Source organism: Prionailurus bengalensis, chromosome A2, assembly GCF_016509475.1.
Source record: "Prionailurus bengalensis isolate Pbe53 chromosome A2, Fcat_Pben_1.1_paternal_pri, whole genome shotgun sequence".
NCBI lineage: Eukaryota > Metazoa > Chordata > Mammalia > Carnivora > Felidae > Prionailurus > Prionailurus bengalensis.
Window position 1 is genome coordinate 85950975 of NC_057348.1, and position 23999 is coordinate 85974973.

General features: G+C 37.1%; 1 protein-coding gene across 11 annotated transcripts in view; it reads right to left on the reverse strand.

Moving 5' to 3' along the window:
• The window catches only part of CACNA2D1 (calcium voltage-gated channel auxiliary subunit alpha2delta 1), a 496257-nt gene that overhangs the window by 380899 nt on the left and 91359 nt on the right, over window positions 1–23999 (reverse strand). For all 11 annotated transcript variants that reach the window (XR_006298483.1, XM_043588719.1, XM_043588713.1 and 8 more), the window contains exon 3: window positions 7675–7791. Coding sequence is in view for 10 of the 11 variants with exons in the window: in XM_043588719.1 (XP_043444654.1) it covers window positions 7675–7791 (117 nt within the window). In the remaining variant the exon portion in view is untranslated. The remainder of the gene's footprint in view (window positions 1–7674; window positions 7792–23999) is intronic.

The following is a 23999-nucleotide window of genomic DNA, read 5'->3' on the forward strand; positions in this document are numbered from 1 at the left end:
TTCATTGCTTAGCCACCGAGCTGGTGTGCTGAGCCTCAGCGCTTCATTATTACCATCCAGAAGTATGTATCAAATCCAAATAAATATAAGTCATCTCAACTGTGCAAGACAAATAGTAGACTCCCAGGTCCCTTTACCACTCAGATTCAAAGGGATGTATATAAGCAATCTGAGTAATCCTCTCAAAGACATTTATACTAACCCTAAAGAGAAGAGTAAGCACACTTTTCTGCTGGGAACACAGAAACAGCACATTGTGTATGTTTCCAAAGTTAGTTCTCTTATTCTCCTCAATCTGGATAAATTTATAACCTTAAGATAGATTTTGAACTAATGGTCAACACAGACACACACACACACACACACACACACTTTCAGAGAGCTCTTTCAAATTCAAATGTAGCTTAGGACCTCATTTTTAGAATATGAAGGTATTTTATACCTTCTGTTCTTTCTCAATGTTAGGAAAGCCCTTGGTTTCATTTATCAGCCATTTAACTTACCCACAGCAGAATTCTTTCACTTTTTCTTACTCTGATGACCCGAATCTTTAGTATGGTCCTCAAGACTTCCACAGCCCCTTCATTCTTTGCATAAAACATTAACTTCTACTTTACCAACAGACGTAATCATCCAGTATGACTTTCAGATTTTCTCTATTTGCAAAGTCTCTATTCATATTTAATATCGCTTTGGTCTCAAGTGAAAAATACCAGTATGTTTTCAAAGATAAATTGCATGACTGATCTTCTCTGTGCCTGCTATTCTGGAATCAACCTTCAACATTCACATTTTTTTCCTATTTTGAAATGTCATAGATTCCTTCCCTTCTGTCTATAAACATGTTTTTATGTCCTCCATTCTCAAAAACAAACAGAAAAGAAACACAAAGTCTTTAATAGTACTCCATGTTTCTCTTTCATTGTCCTACCAAACTTCATGAAAATGCAAATTTCTTGTCAATTTCTCACTTCATAATCTCTTTTTAAAACTGTTGTCTTTATTCTGTTCCAATACATTCTAATGAATCTGTCATGACAAAAACAAACTAATAACTCCTAATACCCAAATACAACACACTTTTTATTCTTCAAGTCTCTGAAAAATTTCACATGTCTTCCTGAATCTCTTTACCATCAATTTGGACCAATTTTTCTGATATTTCTTCCTGTATTTCCAAGTTAAACTCTCTTAAGGTAAAGGCCAGGAAACAGCATTTTCAGCAAACCCTAGAGGCATTGCTGAGAAACATGAAAGAAACAGAAGTATGAGTTCAAAGAAATGAAAACAATTTGATCAAACAACCAGGATCTCATCCTTCCAGAAAAAAAGACCCTACTTTAATAGTCATTGAAAACATTTGCCATTTTGTTCTTTTCATTATCTAATCTTAAAGTCAGTATCAAGGTTGAAAGAAGAGCTGGGCATATTACAGTATTCAAAGTTTTATAATAAATTGGAAGTAGCTTTAATTAAAGTTACCAGGACACCAGAGGGAGACAAGATACGCCCTAATTGGAAAAGTGTCACTACAGAAATTCAATTATTATAACCTTAATCCTATTTGCTTTGAGCAAAATGTCTGGAAACCTTCATTGGTTCAGCAGATGTCCTTGGCCTGGGCAGGATGGTGAACCATGAAACCACTGACTTCATTCACCTCTATGTTTCAGAAGGCACCACTGGAGGTTGGATCATTTTGCTGAAGAGCTTTCTCCCATGGGCTATTCATGTACAGTTGCAGATTTTTCAGCCCAGATTAGGCCAAAATAAATGTTGATAACAATGTTAAATGATTCATTGTGGTTTGGGTTTTTTTTTGGGGGGGGGGAGTGGAAAGGGGTGGGCGTTACTTGTAAACATTCTTTGATTGGAGACTGTTTAAGAATAATCCAATAATGTTAGCAGGATAATCATCACACAGCCATTTTCTGAGACAGAGATGTAACAAATGTCAGAAAAACAGTCATGTAGTAGATAATCTTAGGAATAAGATGGTTTAAACAACCAGTGTGGGTTTAAAGAGGGGGAAAAAAAAAACCCAACTGTAGTCAGATATCCTCAAACTGAATTCCACCACCACCTCATTTTATCTATACAAGCCTTGAACAAGAACGCTGGTCGTGTCTGAGTTTCCTCATTTATAAAATACTTATTGTAGATGTTGAACATGCCTACTTCATAGGATTTCTGTAAGAGCCTCATGAACATCAATCATCAGATGCATGTTTCTCTATAGTCACGAAGACAAAACCAAACCAAAACCAACAACTCTTTAAGTGGAAAAGTCTGTTTTGCTATAAGAAAGATAGTTTCAGGGCCAAAGCAACTAAAAATTTTTATACTGGTTTCTCTTTCAGCTCTAAGGTTGGTTTATGGAACAGATAAAATGACCACAGCTTAAACTGAGTGTGACTAAAAAGTCAAAATCAATGCTGAAACTGAGAAAGAGAAAATACTGGTAGAAGTAGTACAGAGTTTTACATGAACAAATGTGAGAAAAACAAAAAGGAATAAAATATGTTGTAATTCAGTTTTAAATCAACAGTTTGTAACAGAATTTAGAAACTAAGTTAAAAAAACAAAAAATCTGTGAACATGTATGCACAATAAACTTTATCACGGATACTAAAAATTAATCATTTCACTAAAATAAATAAATAGAGGAAGGAAGGAAGGAAGGAAGGAAGGAAGGAAGGGAGGGAAGGAAGGAAGGAAGGAGGGAGGAAAGATGGACTCCAGCTGCCATTTCCTTTAAAATAAATGCCAAATTATCAACTATAAGTTGTTAGGAAATTTCTTTAGTAGATATGTGAGGGAAAAAAAACAGTTCAATTTACTTCTTTTTCATAGATTTTACATTTTTTTTCAACGTTTATTTATTTTTGGGACAGAGAGAGACAGAGCATGAATGGGGGAGGGGCAGAGAGAGAGGGAGACACAGAATCGGAAACAGGCTCCAGGCTCTGAGCCATCAGCCCAGAGCCCGACGCGGGACTCGAACTCCCGGAACGCGAGATCGTGACCTGGCTGAAGTCGGACGCTTAACCGACTGCGCCACCCAGGCGCCCCCATAGATTTTACATTTATAACATAATCTCAAAGACACCTTATGTTGCTAATCTTGATATGGAAGAAGAATAAAGGTTTAAAATTTTTTTTCACATTCAAATAAAAAAGAATTTTTTTTCTTTTTAAAAAAAAATTTTTTTTTTTAACATTTATTGATTTTTGAGACAGAGAGAGACAGAGCATGAGCAGGGGAGGGTCAGAGAGAGAGGGAGACACAGAATCCGAAACAGGCTCCAGGCTCTGAGCTGTCAGCCCAGAACCCGATGCGGGGCTCGAACTCACGGACTGCGAGATCACGACCTGAGCCGAAGTCGGACGCCCAACCGACTGAGCCACCCAGGCGCCCCAATAAATTTTTTTTTCAATACGGTATTATTTTATTTCATTGAGTCATTTTCTAGAGATGGCTAATTGATCTAGAAGTCACTAAAAAAAATTCATAGCCTTCCAGAATTTTCTACCAACTAAATATCCAATTCCTAGTCAATCTGAATGAACAGTAATTTATAGCATACTCCCTAGCCTTCATTTCTTCCGCTTTATGATTATACACTTTTTTCAGGACAAAGGATATACTTATGTGTTAGGTAAGAATGCAGATCTTGAAGTCAGACACACATGAATTTGAATGCTCTCACATTCTAGCTAACTCAAAGAATAGTTCTTGTACCAGAAACATTAGCCCCACCTAAGAGCTCATTAGAAATGCAGCATCTCCAGCCAGGTCTCCTGAATAAACAGGTACATTTTAACAAGAGTCACAGGTGAAGTAAATGCTCATTAAAATTTAAGAGGCACTGGCATACATTAGTTATTAGATAAATTTCCTTGAGCAAATTAGAGGATTTCTCAAAGACCCTGTTTTCTCATTGAAAAAATGAGACTAATAATGATGTCTAGAGCTAAGTATTATTATGAACAATAATTAAATAATGCCACCAGTAAGCACTCATAAGGTCTAACTGGTATTAAATTTTATCATCTCCTTCCAATTTGTATATTCATTATTTTTCCAGTGTATTTACATGTGGAATTATATTGGCAACCCACCAGATAAATTAAAGAAAGCTCTTTTAGTCAAAAAGTCTGACTATAAGCCTACCATAAAAATAGAAGTTAATTAATAATGCCATCTTGCATTCACTTCCAGTACAATGTAGCACCTGTTTTTCAGTTGGTCGCAAAACATTTCCCTTTGATATAATGTGTTTTCTGTTTTTGTGGAATCAAAACAGTTAAATAAAGAATTTAGTTTGAAAACAAACATGACTCTTTCTCCCTGGCATAAAATCGAACTAATTCCACATTTAATTAGCCATTGTGATTTCTAGATTCTGCCATTCACGCACTTGGGATAGTCACTGATCCCCACAGGACTCAAATAATGTACCAGGTGTCTAGAACTTCAATTCTGAATGACAAAAAGAAAGTCACAATAGGCTCCATTTTAGTCCAATTAAGGCAAGATACATCCTATTTCATTCTCTGACCTTTTTTCATGAGACTTTGATATCCAAATTATCTGCTTCTTACATTTGGAGGAAAAATGTAAGCTGATAAAAATCAAGATAATTAGAATCATTTTCAGCTGTCAGAGAGTAAATATTAATCACAAGTCAAAAGTACCTATCTTATTTTTATTAAATAAACTTTTATTGAAAACACATTTACATGTATAAATGATGCTTAAAAATGGTATCCACATACCCCAAATGGAAGATAATAACACTTTTAATCTTCCAGTAATGAAAGCTTATTTTACCATGGATAACTCACTGATTTATTTCTTAAAAAATTAAATGTTTCAACTTCGGGCAATATGGCATTTCAAATATTCCAAAGAGCTCTCCTGTTACATTACAACAGTATCTTGGGTATTTTAAGAAACAAAGATTTATAAGTGCCAAAAAAACAGGCAAAATTTCTGAGTGCCAGCATATATATAAAATAAACTAAAGATCTTGATTGTTAGTGATAAGTAAACAGGAAATTCAGAATTGTCCTGGGACAAATACTTGTAACACTGCTGTGATTTATAGTCTAAGAGAAACTAAACATAAGCTCGAGCATTATATCTAACAGAAGACGTATAGGAACTTCACAAAGAAATTGTAAAACTCTATTGAACGGAATAAGAACATGCTCAATGGAAACAATAGCATATTTATGAATAAAAAGACAAAATATCATAATGATATCGATCTTCCCAATTTGGTCTGAGTCAATGCAATCAAAATCCCACTAAATATTTTCTTGGATAGTAACATGATGAATCTAAAACTTCGATTAAATGGGAAGCTTCCAGAATACTCCAGATCCTAATGAAGAAGAAAGAATATGGTGAGGGACTGGCTTACCAGGTATCTAGCTTGATGACTGGAACTCATTAGAGTTATGCAAACTAATAAATGGCCTTGAGAAAATTGGTTAGAAAAAACAGTTAATATCAAGGGCAAGTGAACATTATATACTGACATTAGTTGGTAGGTGGAATAAATAAATCTGAAAGAACTTTTTAGAATGGGATATAGAAGAAATGTTTATAATCTCAGCATAGGGAAAGATTTCTTAAAATATATGCCCTAAAATATGAATAACTTGTTAAAAAGATGACTTTGACTACACTAAAATTAAGAACTTATTTTATCAAGATATACCATAAGGACAATGAAAAGACAAGTCCCAAGCAAGTCAGAAAAAGGTATTTCGGAAGCCTGAGTGGTTCAGTCGGTTAAGTGTTTCCGACTTCGGTTCATGTCATGATCTCACAGCTCATGACTTTGAATCCCATGTTGGGCTCTGTGCTGTGCTAACAGCTCAAAACCTGGAGCCTACTTTGGATTCTGTGCCCCTCTCTCGCTCTCTGCTCTTCCCCAACTCACACTCTGTCTCAATCTCTCTCTCAAAAATAAACAAACATTAAAAAAATTCCTTAAAAAAAAGACATTTGTATTATATATAACTTAAATGAGTCACTATAAAGAATACACAGGGGCGCCTGGGTGGCGCAGTCGGTTAAGCGTCCAACTTCAGCCAGGTCACGATCTCGCGGTCCGTGAGTTCGAGCCCCGCGTCGGGCTCTGGGCTGATGGCTCGGAGCCTGGAGCCTGTTTCCGATTCTGTGTCTCCCTCGCTCTCTGCCCCTCCCCCGTTCATGCTCTGTCTCTCTCTGTCCCAAAAATAAATAAACGTTGAAAAAAAAAAATTAAAAAAAAAAAAAAAGAATACATAACCTACAAATTAATTTAAAGAATTAAAATACACAAAAGATCTGAACAGATATTTCACTGAAGAAACAAAACTGGTGAATGAATATAAAACAAAATGTCTGCCTCATTAATAAGAACCAGAGGTACCTTTTACACCCATTTGATTGTCTATAATTAACCAATCTGGGGCACCTGCATGGCTCAGTTGGTTGAGCATCCGACTTTTGGTTTCAGTCAGATAACGATCTCAGGGTTGCATGAGTTCAAGCCCAACATCGGACTCTATGCTGAAGGCGTGGAGCTTGTTTTGGATTCCCTTTCTCACCCTCTCTCTCTGCTGCTCCCCCATTTTCTCTCTCTCTCTCTCAAAATAAATAAATAAAACTCAAAAAAAGGTTTTTTTGATAAAAAGAGGTATGACATCACCATTTAAAAAGTTTTTTTTTTTACATAAAAAGACATGTGATATCACCTTTTATTGTCCAGAATATGGATCAAAGGAGATTTGTATATAGCTAGTGGATGTCTAAATTGATACAACTATTTCGGAAAACAATTTTCATACTTTTGTAAAAGTGACTTTATGAGTACTCTACACTCTACTAATTTTACTATCATGTATATAACACCCTACAGATATCCCTGCATGTATGAACCAGGAGATGTGTTTAAGAAAATTGAGTAGCGCTATTCATAGTAGCACTCATCTGGAGATGATTCAAATAATAATTTACCAACAGAGAATAAATGAACAAACTGAGATATATGCTCACAAAATATGCTCATACTATTTAAATGTGAATAAGAGTGAATGAAAGCTACATGCACACACCCAGATAAATCATACAAACATAATGTTGATGGAAGACAGCAAGTTGGTAATGACAACACACAGCACAACGTGGTTTTAATAAAGCTGGAAAACAAGCAAACCAATAATCATCTTGTTTCCCAACACATCTATGTGACGCACATCTATTTTTAAAAAGAAAAGAAATGAGTCATCAGATATTTGTATACTGGCCACCTCTGGCAAGGAGGGAGGGTGATCAGAAAGGAGAATACTAAAAAGGCAGTTTTATGAGTGTTGGCAATATGTGTGGCTTTTATGTTGTCTAATAGATTTAAACATTATTATTATGCATCACAACTTACATATGTATAAAGAGATGTCTGGACCAATTAAATACACTGTTCTTATGTAACAGAATCCTCTATAAATCAAACCAATAATTAGAAATAAGGTTCACAATGAAACTATGATATCTCACCTTTTAGGAACATATTACATGGACACAGTATCCAAGGTAAAGAAAGCATACTGAAGAAAATAAAGTATGAAACAAACAAGTAATGGAAAATAATAAAATGAGCAGAGCCCATTTCAACTCACCACCAGGGCTTTGGATCTGTTGCTGAGAAGTTTCTCAATATCCCTGGCTGCAATTTCCACCAGCTGCCGTGCATTATTTGGTTCCACAGTATACAAATCTTGATACTTCTCATAAATCTGCCGGAAGGGAAAAGATAATTAATAACTGCATATGTGGTTCTTAAGTTCACAGAATGTATTGTAAACCATAAACAACCGATTAGAAAGACCCACTCTTTCCTTTCTTCATTTTGATCTCTTTGGAGTTTGGATGTGTCAAAAGTATCTATGTAAATAAAAATCTGCTGCCAGACCACGAGTTTGCCAAAACAGCAGGTCATGTTAACAGCTGGTAGGAGATCTTGTACCCCAATGATCCGTGTATGAAATTTTGTGACTTGAAATTGTACCTCCCCTAATTCAAAACCTGGTATTAACTGCCAACAGGATGACGATGATGATAATCATTATCATTATTTTAAATCTTGCTGCAAAACACTGGAAGGGAAGCCCAGGAGGTCAAACTTGGAGGATGTGTACAGTGCGCAAAGGTAAGAGGAAGGGGAAAGAAAGAAGTTTTCGAAGGAGACTTCCCACTGTTCCCGCTGCTCAACGGCTACAACCGTTGAGGTCAAATTGTATGCTGCTGAAGCTCATGCAAAGAGAGAGTCAGAGAGGGAGAGGGAGGAAGAGGAAGACAGAGACAGAGCATGAAGCTCATGCTAAGGCTCATCCAGGCAATACACACAGCTTTATTACACAGAAGAGTTGAAGATCACTGAGGCCTACGTTAAAGTTTGGTTAGAACTGTACTAGTGCAAATAATTTTTATTAGCAAACTCAATCCCTGCAGTTTTGCTTAGATCACTGAACCACGCTATGCTAAAAGTAAGCTTAGGCAGGAGCAGCAGACTATAATTTTGCCTCCCATCGGTGTCTGTGCAAGGATTTCCCTAGAGTGGCATAAGAAGCACCTGGTTTGCAGAGCCTGTGCACTCCTGGCAGAGAGAAAGAATTCGAGAAAGGTGGGGGAAGGGAGAAACAGCGGCCATGCTTGAGGCTGCTGGGCTTAGCCGAGGAGGAAATCCCTTATGTGCCCAACAGATGGGCTGCACATGCATGACTAAACCATCTTTGAAAGCCAGGGCCTGGCAGGTTTTTATGGTCTTATGAGACGTGAATCCAGGCACATGCAGGAACCAGTTCAACCCTGCTTTTGCTGGCAGAACTCCAGCTTTCTGCAATACTACCAACAGGTTCTGTAGCCCGGTCCAAGCTGACCACGGATGCCACTGATAAATACTGGTTTCAAATATACACGGATGCATATGCTAACATTTATTACAGAACACATTAGTTTTACATGAAGCCTTCATTTTTTTAAATGATTCAAAATTAATAGTTTTAAAATATTTAAGTGAAACCTTAACTCCTGAACTTTTTTACTCTGAGGTTTTTCTAATACTTGACTTTTTTTTTTAACTTTATTTATTGAGAGAGAGAGAGAGAGAGAGAGAGAGAGAGGGAGAAAGAATCCTAAACAGGCCTCACACTGTCAGCGTGGAGCCCGATGCAGGGCTTGAATTCACAAAACCGTGAGATCATGACCTGAGCTGAAATCAAGAGTCAGATGCTCAACAGACCAAGCCACCCAGGAACCCCTAATACTCATTTGAACTTTGACCTTGTAGGTTTTTCATCCCAACTATTCAAGGCACAGTAGTCTACGCTTATAAATTCCCCATATTTAGTTTTGTTTGAAATTCCTGCATATTACTGGATTGCTTACACTTTCTTGCTAAGGGGCATATTATTGAGTCTTATTCTACAGACCAGGTTGTCCACAAACAACTCCATCCAACCTAAGCCTCTCTCTTTCATTTTAGCTAAGATGACATCCAGGAACACGAACTCCTTAATAGATTAATTGATTTGGGAAACAAACAGGTAAGCCTCAACATCGCTGTAATTGATCCAGGACATTTAGTTCTTTGCGGTAAAACCAATAAAGCTAATTGGCGTGAAAGGCAGTTGTGCTTTGTACCATTAATATTGTGTTCACTTCTGTATGAAGTCTGACCTTCTTCCTATGGTACAGGGACTGCAACAGAAGTCAGAGTTGGGAGAGATTAGTCCCAAATACACAATCTGTACTTCACAGTATGCACCACACACAATGTCACTTAAGTCACTACCTATGTATGCCAGATATCTTATAGGTTCTTTAAAGGATGAATGGATTATGAATCAGAAGTAAAAATTCAATTCAAGTATACACAAATCCTCTCAAATATGTACACAATATTCTCTCAGATGGATTCTATAGTAATTTTTAAATACTTAGGGGGAAAAAACAGTATCTAACTTACAAATAAACTTTAAATAAATGAGGTCAAGGAAGCTGAAGCCTACAGCCCCAATATAAATATCCTGTTGTACTTTTTAATGTATAAAACCACATTTGAAATGTTTTCTTGGTGATAAAAATGAATTAAGACCATATAACTGCCCCACCAAAAGAAGTAGTTCTTGTTTCTGGTCTTAAAGAATGTAATATTCTTTGTTGTTTTTGTCAGAGGTACTGCAAAGGCTCTCAAAAACTCTCTGGTATATGTTTAGCAAAAAGTTTCCAGAGGAGAAGAGTTCAGTGGATTTTTAAGATTATATGAGATATTGCTATAAAGTACCTACATTTATAATTCTTCCCACCACTAAATAAAACCCTATTTCTACAATATTTAGTATGTTAACAGAGTTGGGGTTTTTTTTTTTGCTTTTGTTTTCTTTTTTATTTTTTATTTTATTTTTTTTTTTAAATTTTTTTTTTTTTCAACGTTTATTTATTTTTGGGACAGAGAGAGACAGAGCATGAACGGGGGAGGGGCAGAGAGAGAGGGAGACACAGAATCGGAAACAGGCTCCAGGCTCTGAGCCATCAGCCCAGAGCCCGAGGCGGGGCTCGAACTCACGGACCGCGAGATCGTGGCCTGGCTGAAGTCGGACGCTTAACCGACTGCGCCACCCAGGCGCCCCTTGTTTTCTTTTTTAAACAGAACCTTGGGAACCTGGGTGGCTTAGTCGGTTAAGCATCCGACTTCGGCTCAGGTCATGATCTCATGGTTCAAGAGTTCGAGCCCTGTGTCGGGTTCTGTGCTGACAGCTCAGAGCCTGGAGCCTGCTTCGGATTCTGTGGCTCCTTCTCTCTCTGCTCCTCTCCTGCTCACATTCTGTCTGTCTCTCAAAAATAAATAAACGTTAAAAAAATATATTAAGAAAAAAAAAACAGAACATTAAGTATCTTTTCTTTTTCTCTTCCTGTTCTTTTTATCTTTTTTAAAAAATAATTGTCTGTTTCACCATTTTATCCAAGCTCTTTCCAGGAAATAAATAAATAAATAAATAAATAAATAAATAAATAAATAAATAAAACAAAAGAGCGTAGTATAAATAATTTGGGTTTTGCCACCCAACAGAGGTCCATTAAAATCATATGTCAATTCCTCATATGCTGTATGACACTGGCTTCCATTCCTTCTACTAGAAAGAATACATCACAACAAAGAGAATCCTAGACAGGATGTTTTCCCTCCTGATGCACTAATACGCTTTAATTTTTCTATAGTTCAAATTCTCTCACTTCCATCCTTGCCACAGATTTTAACAGAAAAATGTACCACCTGTACATTCTTGCTTTCTTACAATCTTAATTAACTGGGTTTAAGAAGCATTCACTATTATATTTGGAGATAACAGAGAATATGGTTTCCCTTCCTTTTTTTCACTGGAAACTTCTAAGTGTCTTTGCTCCAAATCCATAGTTCCCACATAATCTCTAGAAGGAGAGTACATTTAAAAATAACCTCTTGGCACCTGGGTGGCTCAATAGGTTAAGCACTTGATTTCGGCTCAGGTCATGATCTCACAGTTCGTGGGTTCAAGTCCACTTTTGGCTCCCAGGGTTGGAGCCTGCTTGGGATTCTCTCTCTCCCTGTCTCTCTGCCCTTGCCCTGCTTATGTGCACTCTCTCAAAAATGAACAAGAAAATAATAAAAATAAAAATAACCTCTACTATCTAAAAAGTGACGCCACTCAATGATATAATTGCTCATTGAACATACAGAAATGTTTCAGAAATCATAAGACGTACTACACAGATATCCCAGAGATGCTTACTGAAAGTGAGGTAAGTTTCCAGGTTTGCGATGACCTAGAATATTATATTAGCAATCATTTTTAGGCATCTACTCTATAGCACTCTGAGGTGTTTCACATACATTATCATTTACTAACTTTAAGAAACTTAAAAAGTACATTGAATTAACTACCGTGTTAGAATACTGAAATTCAGGCTTTGGAGTTATCAGAGTGGAGACAGCCTGGGTCCCCAATTTCACATCATGAAGGAGCAAACCACTGCCCAGAGTAGTAGAAAGGAAAATGGTAACATGGTAGGTTTAGGCAAAGTGAGTCTCCAGTGCCACTTTATACCGGAGACGTCCCTTGGTTTCAGCAGGATGTGGAGAAATAGGAAAGATTGTTGGAATGAATAAGAAAGGGAGCTAAGAATTAATCCCTCTGCTAGAAGATGGCCTCAGGGCAGGATCAAGGGAACCCCAATGCAGAAATTGAGGGATGGACAGTGGGAAGCAGAGTCCCAGCTGAAGAATGATGGTGCGATGCACCCAGACTCGAGGGCCCTATGCAGGCTAAGGAGCCTGGCCAAGTTCTCAGTAGCACCCATATTCAGTATTTATAACAAGAGAACAGAAAACAGCACATACACTGCACATCTTGTCACAGGTTTCCCTTTGTGCCCAGGTGCCAAGGAGTAAAGTCAAGAACATTAGAGATCATGGGAAGGCAGTTTAAACTAAAGCTTCAAAATGGCAGGACTAAATCTTTTTCCTTTGGGAGAGAGAATGGCAGATCATGAAAAAGTTCTCTAAAAGGAAACAGAAATTCTTGCGTATTAAATCTTAAGTATGTATAATTTTGACCACCCCTTCCCTCAGTACTTGTACATTAACTTTCCTCCCATGGAACTTGTCCGGAATAAGCAACCCAGATTTCTGCCATGCCCATAGCCATCTTTCTGAGAAAAGCTTTCCTTGTGACAGTCCCTAATGAAAGAAGAGTCGTAAGTATTTCCTGACAAATGGGTAACAATATTCTAATGTATGACCTTGCCTTTGGCCCCTGGCCAATCGCATCAGAACATATCAGATCTAGAAGCTGCTAACTTCTGAGTCAATAGCCTGTGAAGAAACAGGTACAAAAGATTTGTACAAGCAGTGACAACATACTGAACCAATCAGATTCTCTCACCACAGGACAACAGTTAGGTCGATCAAAGGCACAAACAGCAGAAATGAAAAGACTAGTGGAAGGAAAGCAACAGGCACATACCACAGAGTGACACAAGTGATGGCTATGGTAGGTGGAACACTAGGCACCCCCCAAAGGTATCCACACATATATGTGAATATGTGCTGTTACATGGCAAAGGGGATGTTTGCAGATGGTAATGGCTCAATCGGTTGAGTGTCTGACTCTTGATTTTGGCTTAAGTCACGATCCCAGGGTGGTGGGATCGAGCCCCACATCAGTCTCTACACTGAATGTAGAGCCCACTTGGGACTCTTTCGGATTCTCTCTTCCTCTCTCTCCTTCTGACCCTCTCCTCCATTCACACTCTCTCTAAAATAAAAGATAAATATTAGAAAATAAATTAATGCATTAAATTAAATGGAAAAGAAAGAGGTTATCCTGGTTTGTTCTAGAGAGTCCAATACAATCACAAGGGTCCTTGAAAACAGGAGAGAAAGATGGGACTGTACACAGGAAACCAGAGAGATCGCAGCATGAGAAGAAATCATTCCAATGTTGCCAGATTTGAAGACGTTGGAAAGGGGCCATGAGCCAAGGGAAGGACTTCTGACCCACAGGTTGTAAAATAATAAATTTGTGCTTTAAGTCAATAAGTTTGGGGGAATGTGTCACACTAATAATAGAAAACTAAAACAATGAATTAGTTGTGAAGAGCTCCAGCTGAGAGGTAACAATAATAATCAGCCTCTGGATAGTGATTCTATAATAAACTCCCAAGTGAGTCATTCTGTCAAAAAATAAAAATACTAAGAAAGACCCCATGCTTTGAAGGTTGTGATTAACATTATTAATTACTACTTTGCACCTTCATTTCATTACTCATTAGATTCATGTCATTCATTTCAATCATTCTGTTGAGAAATGGGTAATTCTGTTCAACTTTACAAAATAATGTAATTATCTCAGGACTCCAACAATGACCTTCACAATAACGTGGGATTCTGAGAAGAAATTCTAGAGAGAAAAGCTAAAAATATCAAAATAGATGTGCACACATTGTCCAAAAATATATATGAATTGGATGAATAAATATGATCCTACCTCATAATAATGAGAGGGATGAAAACAAACTGTGACATGACTCCCACGAACATTCTAATTTCACTGCCTTTTCTGGCTAAGGGGAGTAAATTCAAACATCTTCAAGGCAAATGCAGGTAGGAAAAGAGATGCCTTGTCACTTCAACTGCTTTAGATACTCACAAAATCAATTTCACTTGCTTTTACTTGAATTTTGCAATGTGGGATGGTTTGGTTATATGGGTTTTTTCTTCTTTATTAAGTGTTCTGTGGGCTTTTGAACTACTTGTTCCCTAGCAACTAAGAATGTCTTGTTTCTAAAAGATGTATTAGCACAAAAAGAATGATATAATGTTCTTTCGTGGTCACTTTCAAAGATCAAAGTTCCCTTACCTTAAGAAATTTTGCAATGATTCACAAGTATAACAAAGTCTTTCTTTTTATTTATCATAAGTTACATCATCGCAGAAGCGGGCCAATAGAAAGGGATGTTCAGATATGTCAAGAGTCCTTCATGTCAGGTAAAGAGTAGTGACACTAGGTCTGAATTTGTCTTAGAATATATTTTACCAACAACAAAGAAAAATTTTAGAAACCCTACCTTCCTCTGTTAAAAATTAGCTGTTAAAAAAATGAATGTTGCCATAAAAAAATATGCAATATTTACTAATTAGCTCCTGATCTCTTCAAACACTCCCTACCTACTCTTTAATTAAAACAGTAAATGATGCAATCTCATAAATAAATGTCAAGTTTTTTTTTAAATGTCTCACTCTTTAATACTCTTTAGTACACTGTCAGTTGTGTTTAACACAATGAGTAAAAATCGCTTTAAATTATAGCATTTTGTTTCCTTTCCCCTGTAACCTATCTTTCTGAGATAGGCTACCACCTTTGAACTTTTTTATGGCTGGAGATTTTTATTTGACTACTTTTTTTTTTTTCCAAATTGTTATTTAAATTCTAGTCAGTTAAACTACAGTGCAATGTTGGTTTCAGGGGTACAATTTAGCGATTCATCATTTACATACAACACCCAGTATCCATTTTGGCTACTTTCAAGTAATTGCAAACATCATCTAACATTCATAATTTATTAAGCATCACATTTGTTATATATTTCATATTTCCTTTAACCAGAATGTAAATTTCAAGAGGACAGAGATTTTGTTCATTGGTACACCCCAGCACATAAAACATGGTCTGCACATGGCCAGTACTCTCGTATCTACTGATGGCAGGCAGACAACACCTAAATGGTTATCACATCCTAAAAATAGACTAAATACACAAAAGCAAGATAATGATCAATGTGAAGATTAGTGTTCCACTTAAGAGGGAGAGAAAATTGTGCTGTCAGAATTCAGAGTAAAATAAAATCACATGGATTATAGTAGTCAAAAAGATGCAATGATAGCCACACTTTGAGGGAAATATATATTAATATGGGAGGAAAGAAATCAGAATCTGTGTGATACAAGGAATTATTAGAAAATACAGACTGAAAGGCAAAATGAGACACACTATCAAGGAAAGCTATAAAACTCAGGGTACTGGTTTATACCATAGAATATGGTCAACTCCAAGCTCTATTGCTCAGAACTTCTAGTAAAGTTAATTAGCACACAGCAAGAATTCAAAATATAACATAGGCCTGTTTACTATGAACCTCAACACACACACACACACACACACACACACATATGTGCTCATGTAATTATATACATGTACGCACATATACATATATAATTGATCATGTTTGGGGGCTCCTGGGTGGCTCAGTTGGTTAAGCATCTTGACTTCAGCTCAGGTCATGATCTCTCCATTCATGAGTTCAAGCCCCGCATCAGGCCCTGCGTTGACAGCTCTGACAGAGCCTGGATCCTGCTTGGGATTCTGTGTCTCCCTCTCTCTCTTCCCCTCTCTCTCAAAAATGAATAACTCTCTCTCTCTCTCTCAAAAATGAATAAACATTAAAAAAATAAAACAATTGATCATGTTCTTGAATTTATGGTGCATATTTTTCTGATGATAACTATACCAAACCAGCATTCAAATAACAAACACAAGAGTTCAAAATACTTTCCCTACTCCTTCCATATGATACAACTTTTCAGCAGGGACACTATCACATTTAAGATGAGACATTACCTTTAAGAAGAATATTTAGGAAGAATGAAATCAGAACTGGAGAATGTTCCACAGTATATCCTGCTACTTGCCCTAGTTCCTATTAACAAGAATTTAATGGTGACACTTTCCAGCTTGCATTAGATGGCAGAAGGACCAGAACAAGTAACAAGCACAAATATGCCTGGGCTTTCTCCAAACTACACATCAGAACAGGTGATAATATTTAACTAGAAGGTTAAATACAAGGGCTCATTCCTGGAACACAGAAACTAACCTATAACAAAGACTAAATTGAGCGAAAGAAAGAGAAAGAGAGAAAGAGAAAAAGAGAGAAAGAAAGAAAGAGAGAGAGGAAGGAAGGAAGGAAGGAAGGAAGGAAGGAAGGAAGGAAGGAAAAGAAAAAGAAAGAAAGAAAGAAAGAAAGAAAGAAAGAAAGAAAGAAAAGAAAAGAAAAGAAAAGAAAAGAAAAGAAAAGAAAAGAAAAGAAAAGAAAAGAAAAGAAAAAAGAAAAAGAAAACAAGAATTCTTCAGATTTTAGGTTGGAGACATTTCATACATAAGGTAAAGAGTAAGTTTATCTTTAAGAAGGCTCAGAATTAGAGGTGCCTAGGTGGCTCAGTCAGTTACGCATCTGACTCCTGATTTTGGCTCAGGTCATGATCTCACCGTTCATGAGATTGAACCCTGCATCAGACTCTGTGCTGACAGCTCAGTACCTGCTTGGTATTTCTCCGTGCTGCTCTCTGCCCCTCCCCCACTTGTGCATGCACGCGCGCTATCGCTCGGGCTCTCTCTCTCTCTCTCTCAAAAAGAAATAAACATTAAAAAAAAAGAATATTCAGAATTTTTTAAAAAAAAGAGTATTCAGAATTAAAACAAGAAAAGCGTTAAGATACATATAATAAGAAGCCACCTACTTGGGTTTTTTGTTTGCTAATTCCAGAGATAACATTAACCTAGCCTCTTTCACTTTGCATATCTGGAGCCACATATGAACTGTGTGTGTGTTTTGAGTAACAAATTCATAAGCAATTAAAAGTACAAGAGATCATACTAGATTCTATTAAAACTAAATTAAAAAATAATTAACCATAGGCTGAGTGAGCTGCTTGCTTAATGTCCCTAACCCCAAATGACCCAAATTCGTTTTACTGCCAACAAAATAATTTTTAAAAGCAGCACAGTTTAATTTGCTCTTAACCATTATACTTAACAAATGGCTTTTCTAAAGCAAAACTGCTACCTATCAATGCTGATAGACAACTTTACAAATTTATATTAACACAAAGAATTCCATACGTTGATTCTTGCCTCAAATTTTTCAGTCCTCCTAGAGCCGTTTTCCAACCCGAGAGCTCCTGACAATTTTACCAGATGACTCTTTGTTGTGAGATGGTGTCCTGTGCATTGTGGGATGTATAGCAGCATCCTTGGCCTCTTGACTCTAGATGCCAGGAGCACCCCCCTCCTCCGGTTGTGACCATCACAAATGTTTCCAAGCACTGACAAATGTCTCCTGCCCCTGGCTGAGAACCACGGCTCTAGACATAAAGGCATGAAATGTCTTCAGGAAAAGTAAATAATGAGGAGCTGTATGCTGTACCCTGAGAGTGTGCAGTAGCAGATGATGGTCTTTTATGCCATTCATCTTCGTGCTAGAGAAGCTGCCACGTGGCTGTATCACGTAGGGGTTCTTAGCCTCCATCTTCATTGTGCTGCACACGGACAAGAAGAGAGCACAGGCGGCATTCTATCATTCCCTCTGTAATCAGTATTACCCAACCATTAGGTTGCTCTTTGGAAAAACAACGAATAATCATTTATCCCTTAAGTACTAGTACAATGTAAGCAGGTGTTAAGTACTGATTGATAATGGAACGGATTAGTAAAAGAAAAAAAAAAACCTTTTATGAGTCTTTTACTATTCATGTTTGTGAACCCATAGTACTTCATTTAAAAACCAGTTAATAAAATCTTGAAAGTCACCATCACATTAGAAATGCCCTGGAGTTTATTCCATACCTTTAAAAACGAATGTAATTAACCACTGCTCAAAAAAATTAGCGTCTTAATTTAAAACCTCCAGTGGATGGGTGCAGGGAACCCATACTCTCTACTGATAGTACTCTCTGCAGTCAAAATAGACTTCTGGCTACTTAGAGAGAGAAAAAAAAAGTGGGTTTTTCCCCTAAAATAACTGCAATCTCAAGTTGCCTACGTAATTATGGTAATTGATTTAGTTACAACATTTCCTCATTGAGAGAATGCTAAATAAAACCAGTAATTCTGGGTTTGCTTGTTTTTTATCTCTTTCAAAATATAGTCTTCACAACTGCTTCTTAATATCAATATCCAATAAGGTTATATTTGAAAATTAATTGTATTACTCTTACAAAATAGTAATTATGCTACGTTTGTAAAGTAATATGAAGATAAGGCGACATTTTAAAACATAAAGCTACATTTTAACATAACATAAGCATTTAACGTTTTCGTAGCATCTGTGATGACTTCCCCGTTTCATTTCCTATTTCCTTTTTCCCCTATAACATTTCTGCGAGGAAGAGAGAGTGTTAAGATCTATCTCGCTTGACAAGCAGGTAACAGGAAATCTAATACCACCCAGCTACTTAGCAGCTCTCTCCAGAGTAGAAAAGAAAATCCCAGCCCTTGCTGTTGCCTCAGCATCTTGCTGATTCCTCGTCAGAATCACCCATGATTAATTATGTTCTTCTCTAGAGTATCTTCTTTTGTAAATAAATTAATATATGAAGCTCTCCACCACCTAGAAAATGAATATTCTATTTACATAAGTGACGTGACCACAATGTCAAAGTAAAAGCATCAGTCTATTAATACCATGAGTTACTAATGAAATTATTCACTTAAAACATTTATGTAAATACTAAATTAAGAGTACTGAATGCTCAATATTTAGACACATTTCATAGTCACATCTTTGAAAGCATACTGAAATATGTACGCATTGATTTTAATATAATCTTAACGTATGAAATCACAAGAGTGAATCAAAAGCCAGAAAATTCTATGATGATACCAATGCAGAATGATTTTACCTCCAAAAGTACAATTCCGGGGGGGGGGGGGGGAGGATTCACCAATTTTCTTAAAAACATTCGCATATTCTAACCTAACATGTTAGAAATTCAGACAGAATCTGCATGTGAGAAGAAAGCCTTAAAACAAGGTGACACACATTGTGTCAACTCTCTTACAAAGCTAAAGGGATAGAATAATGTCTGTTAACAAAAAGACTGGATTCCCAGAGCATCCTGCATTGTCAGAAAATACAACACGGCATTGGAACTGAAACAGAAGGTAAGTGTCAGATATTGTGGGTGAAGATTTCAAAATGCGTACGTTGTTAACACTGTAGGAATCACCCCTGCACCTGAGATAAATACAAGAGGAGTCTGGGAAGCTTACAAATCATCCAAAAAAGCCATAAGAAAGGCCTCATATTATATGTAGGATGGGAAAGGAACAGAAAAGGAAATGTAGCAGAGGCCTCTTGCGATGTCCAGAAAGCTACAAATGTCTCTGCCTCTGTCCACGGGGATACAGAGGGAGTTAGACCTTTACTGTCCCTGGGCGCCAGGGTTGAGGCACTTAAGTCCCCTCAGGCACAGAATTCCAGGAGTTACTCACTCACTCTGCGGATGGTGCAAGTTTCCAACTCTCCAGAGTGCCTCCTTCAATTCTGCACTCCCTGAAGATCACACGCCTCGCCTCAGTCTAAGTTCCGCTGGTGCCCCGGCCCCACCCGACCCTCACCAGGAAAAGAGACCTATTTGGAATGACCTATTTGAAAAGACTCCACCTCTCTCAAAACATCGTCTTCACACCAGCTTCCTAATATCAAATATGTTCTGCTTAGAGGCGAAGGAGTTACTACAGACTTAAACAAACGTAAATGAGAACTGCCAGTCCAATTTTTTTAATGAACAGGAGGCCCCAAGGAAGTCTTGGATTCCTAAAGGAAAAGGGGGAGGTGGAAAAAAAAATCGTCTAAAAGGACAACAAAACTCGCAGATGGTTGTGATTTGCTTACATTATTGTGATTTGCTTTCCACACAGCAGGGTCAGTCAGGGGACCAACTGAGGATCTCAGACCTATTTGCAGAGTTCTGTTTTCTTTTTTTCTTTTTTTCACTTTTTTTGTTTTTAATTTTTTTTTTTCCAACGTTTTATTTATTTTTGGGACAGAGAGAGACAGAGCATGAACAGGGGAGGGGTAGAGAGAGAGGGAGACACAGAATCGGAAACAGGCTCCAGGCTCTGAGCCATTAGCCCAGAGCCCGACGCGGGGCTCGAACTCACGGACCGCGAGATCGTGACCTGGCTGAAGTCGGACGCTTAACCGACTGCGCCACCCAGGCGCCCCATTTTTTTTTTCACTTTTTTAAAGAGCTGGGGAGGGGCAGAGAGAGGGAGTAAGAGAGAAAATCCCACAAAAGCTCCACACTGCCAGTGCAGAGCCCAATGCGGGACTCAAACCCACGAACCACAAGATCATGACCTGAGCTGAAATCCTGAGTCAGACACGTAACCAACTGTGTTCTTTTAAAACAACTTTTTGCAGAATTAAAAGTGTCTCTCATTGAAAAACAAACAGCAGTTTGTTTTTATCGATTCATCTTTAAAAAAGTTCCTCACAAAGCAAATTATCATTCTTACAGAACCCATTAATTCAGAATATCTGATAATTTAGATACTGGTTGAAATTTAAGTATATTTGTACATGAAATATTTTATCAACATATTAAGTAAGAAAATAGTTGCTCAAGAATGTTTTACAAACTTAAAAACTTTGTTTCCAAGAATACTAAGACCACCTTAATTTTTTTAATGTTATCTATTAGTTAATATATGATCATCAGCCTCTCTCTACTTGTCAGCTACAGGAATTCATAGGTCTATGTATGTGTGTTTAAGAGTCATAAAATGGGACTGCTCAAAGATTTCAAAGAAGACACAAACAAATTAAAAAAAAAACATCCTTTGTTCATGGATCGGAAGAATTAATATACTTCAAACGGCTATACTACCCAAAGTCATAATCCCCATCAAAATACAAAAGGCATTTTTCAAAACATAGAAGAAGAAATCCTAAAATCTGCATATGGCTTGTTAAAAACAGAAGATAATATTGTATTATAGGTGTATGTAAGGTGGTAACATTACAATCGTACTGCAATATATAAATGTATCAAGTAACACAATGTACATCTTCCATTAACACAATGTATTAATCATTATCAATCTTCCTGGGCTAGTATTTAATGGTGCCACAAAGCAATTTTTATAAAATTAGAAAGTTGCCTTCTTTTAGCTATGTTGCCTCATCGTAGCTGCTTCTGAACCTTCAGGTAACAAGCTAGTTCTGTCCTGTGATGCCAGGAAAAACAGATCCATTAAATAATTAGGGAAGAATCACCATTTCCACAATATTAAATATCAACCTAGGAACCTGCTAAATTCCTCTATTCAACTTTTGATCCTCACCGTGCATCCAATACCCCCAAACTCAGCATAAAGTTCACTCTCGGGACACCTGGGTGGCTCAGCAGGTTAAGCATCTGACTTTGGCACAGGTCATGATCTCACGGTATGTGACTTTGAGCCCCACGTTGGGCTCTGTGCTGGCAGCTCAGAGCCTGGAGCCTGCCTTGGAATCTGTATCTCCCTCTCGCTCTCTGCCCCTCCCCCGAGTCATGCTTGCTCTCTCACACGCACACTCTCTCACTCTGAAAAATAAATATACGTTGAAAAAATAATAATAAAGTTCACTCTCAAGTCTGGTGTCCTTCAACTCCTCTGAGCTATAAGTTTCCATGGCCAAAAAGAAATGCAACCCTTTAGCCCCCATCAAGGACCTTTTCTTTCTAGGCACAAGGATAGGGGCATATGGAATCATTTATCTATGCTAAATAACACTCTTTATGAGCCCCAATACTTAATTTTTTTCCAATAATAGATTCTGCATTCTCTCTCTCTCCCATCCCTTGTTATAATATATAATTATATTATTTGTATTTTTTTTCTGTCACATAGTTAGATATATATCTCATAAGCAAAACACTGTGGGGATTTTCTTTCCTCCTGTCCGTTCTATTTTTTTATCCAAATTCAGACTAGGCCATTTATTCATTCATCAATATTTGCAGTATTCTTAGTAATCTGTGCTTGATAAAGCATAATGGAAATCAGGTAAGTTGTTTTTGGTTTTTGTTTGTTTTTTTTAATGATTCATTGCAAAAGGCAGATTCGGCAAAAGGGTTTACATCTTAACACCAAAAGTAAAAGTGAGGTCAGCCAAGAAAGTGGTTTCTGAGGCTAGAGAAACCCTGGAGTGAAGGACAGCTCCTGAGAGCAGTTTATTCTTAATCTCAAACTGCCAATAAAGAGAGTCATAGAACTTCTAACCAGAATCTGTCAAGTCTCATTTCTTTTTTCTCATTCCACAAACTGTCACTTTCATAGAGGCTCGCCTTATTATCCGACACAATTTCATTTTTTTAACACATCATCCAATAAGGAATCATTGCAGACCCCAAGCATCACCTTCCAGTAAGTAGCTTTCCGGAACCTTTGCGCCCACAAAATGGAAATTTCTGAGTAGTACAGTGTCAGTCCTCTGAAGAGAGGAACTGCATTTCTGTCAATCTTTGGCACCTGAATGGTGCCTGAGACATACTATGTGCTTAACAAGTGTTGATGAGAATTAAATTTAATCATTGTTATTCACAGGGAAACACTTTTCATTTCCAAATGTATTCCCTATCTCCTCTCACAGATATTTGTTTCTTAAGATACTTTTGCATGTTGAAACTTCCAACTGGTTTATGAAGAGATTCTAGAATAACTTTTTAAAGTATTTGTTAGTAGGTTTCTTTATGAAATTCAAACAATATATAAGGTAACCATATATTCTAGTTTCTGCCTGGGAGGAATATTCACATATAAATATTCTTATCACAAATATTCATATGTCATACATATATTTGCTTTTATATCTCTCCCCACCAACTCCTCACATTTTTGGAAAACAAAAGGTCTCACTGTAACACTAAGAACACAAGATAAAAGTACTTTCAAATTATTACATTACTTACACTAGTATCAAAGTAGTGAGACTGTAAAGAAATGACATTTAACTTTTTTTTAATCTCATGGAAATTACATGGAAATGCTCTTTTCCAAGGAAAATAATCTATATAAGATGCTATACAAATATTTATACGCTGCTATCATTCCCAAGAATCATTTTAGAGTGACTTTCATAGCCATTTCATAAATCAGAAGAAGAAAACATATTTTATAGTGTCTCCTTCTCTGACACAAAAATCTTTATTACCCATCTCAATGACTCACTCTAGTCTCCAGACATGGCTATAAACACTTTCCAGCCATTTTTAAAAATACTATCTACCCTCAAAAAAAGAACATGTGTTCCCACTGAGGATATTCAAAAGAATCCATCAAGGACTTAAAGTCACCACGGTGTGAGAGATTCTAAAATATACCCTGAAGAACAGGCATATGAAACCCCACTATGAGTTTTAGGGGAGTCTGCACATCACATGAACTCATCTAAGGTAAGGCTGTGTGTAAAGTGTAAAGCATGGTGAGAACGCGACATTAATTGCCGGGAATGACATTCTTTGCTCACAATAACTAGCAGGTACCAAGGGTCCTTCTCAGAATCTCACTACCCGATGCACATGAAAAATCACATCCTATTCATAATATAGAAACGCAATTTCCTAGAAGATAAGAGCTGC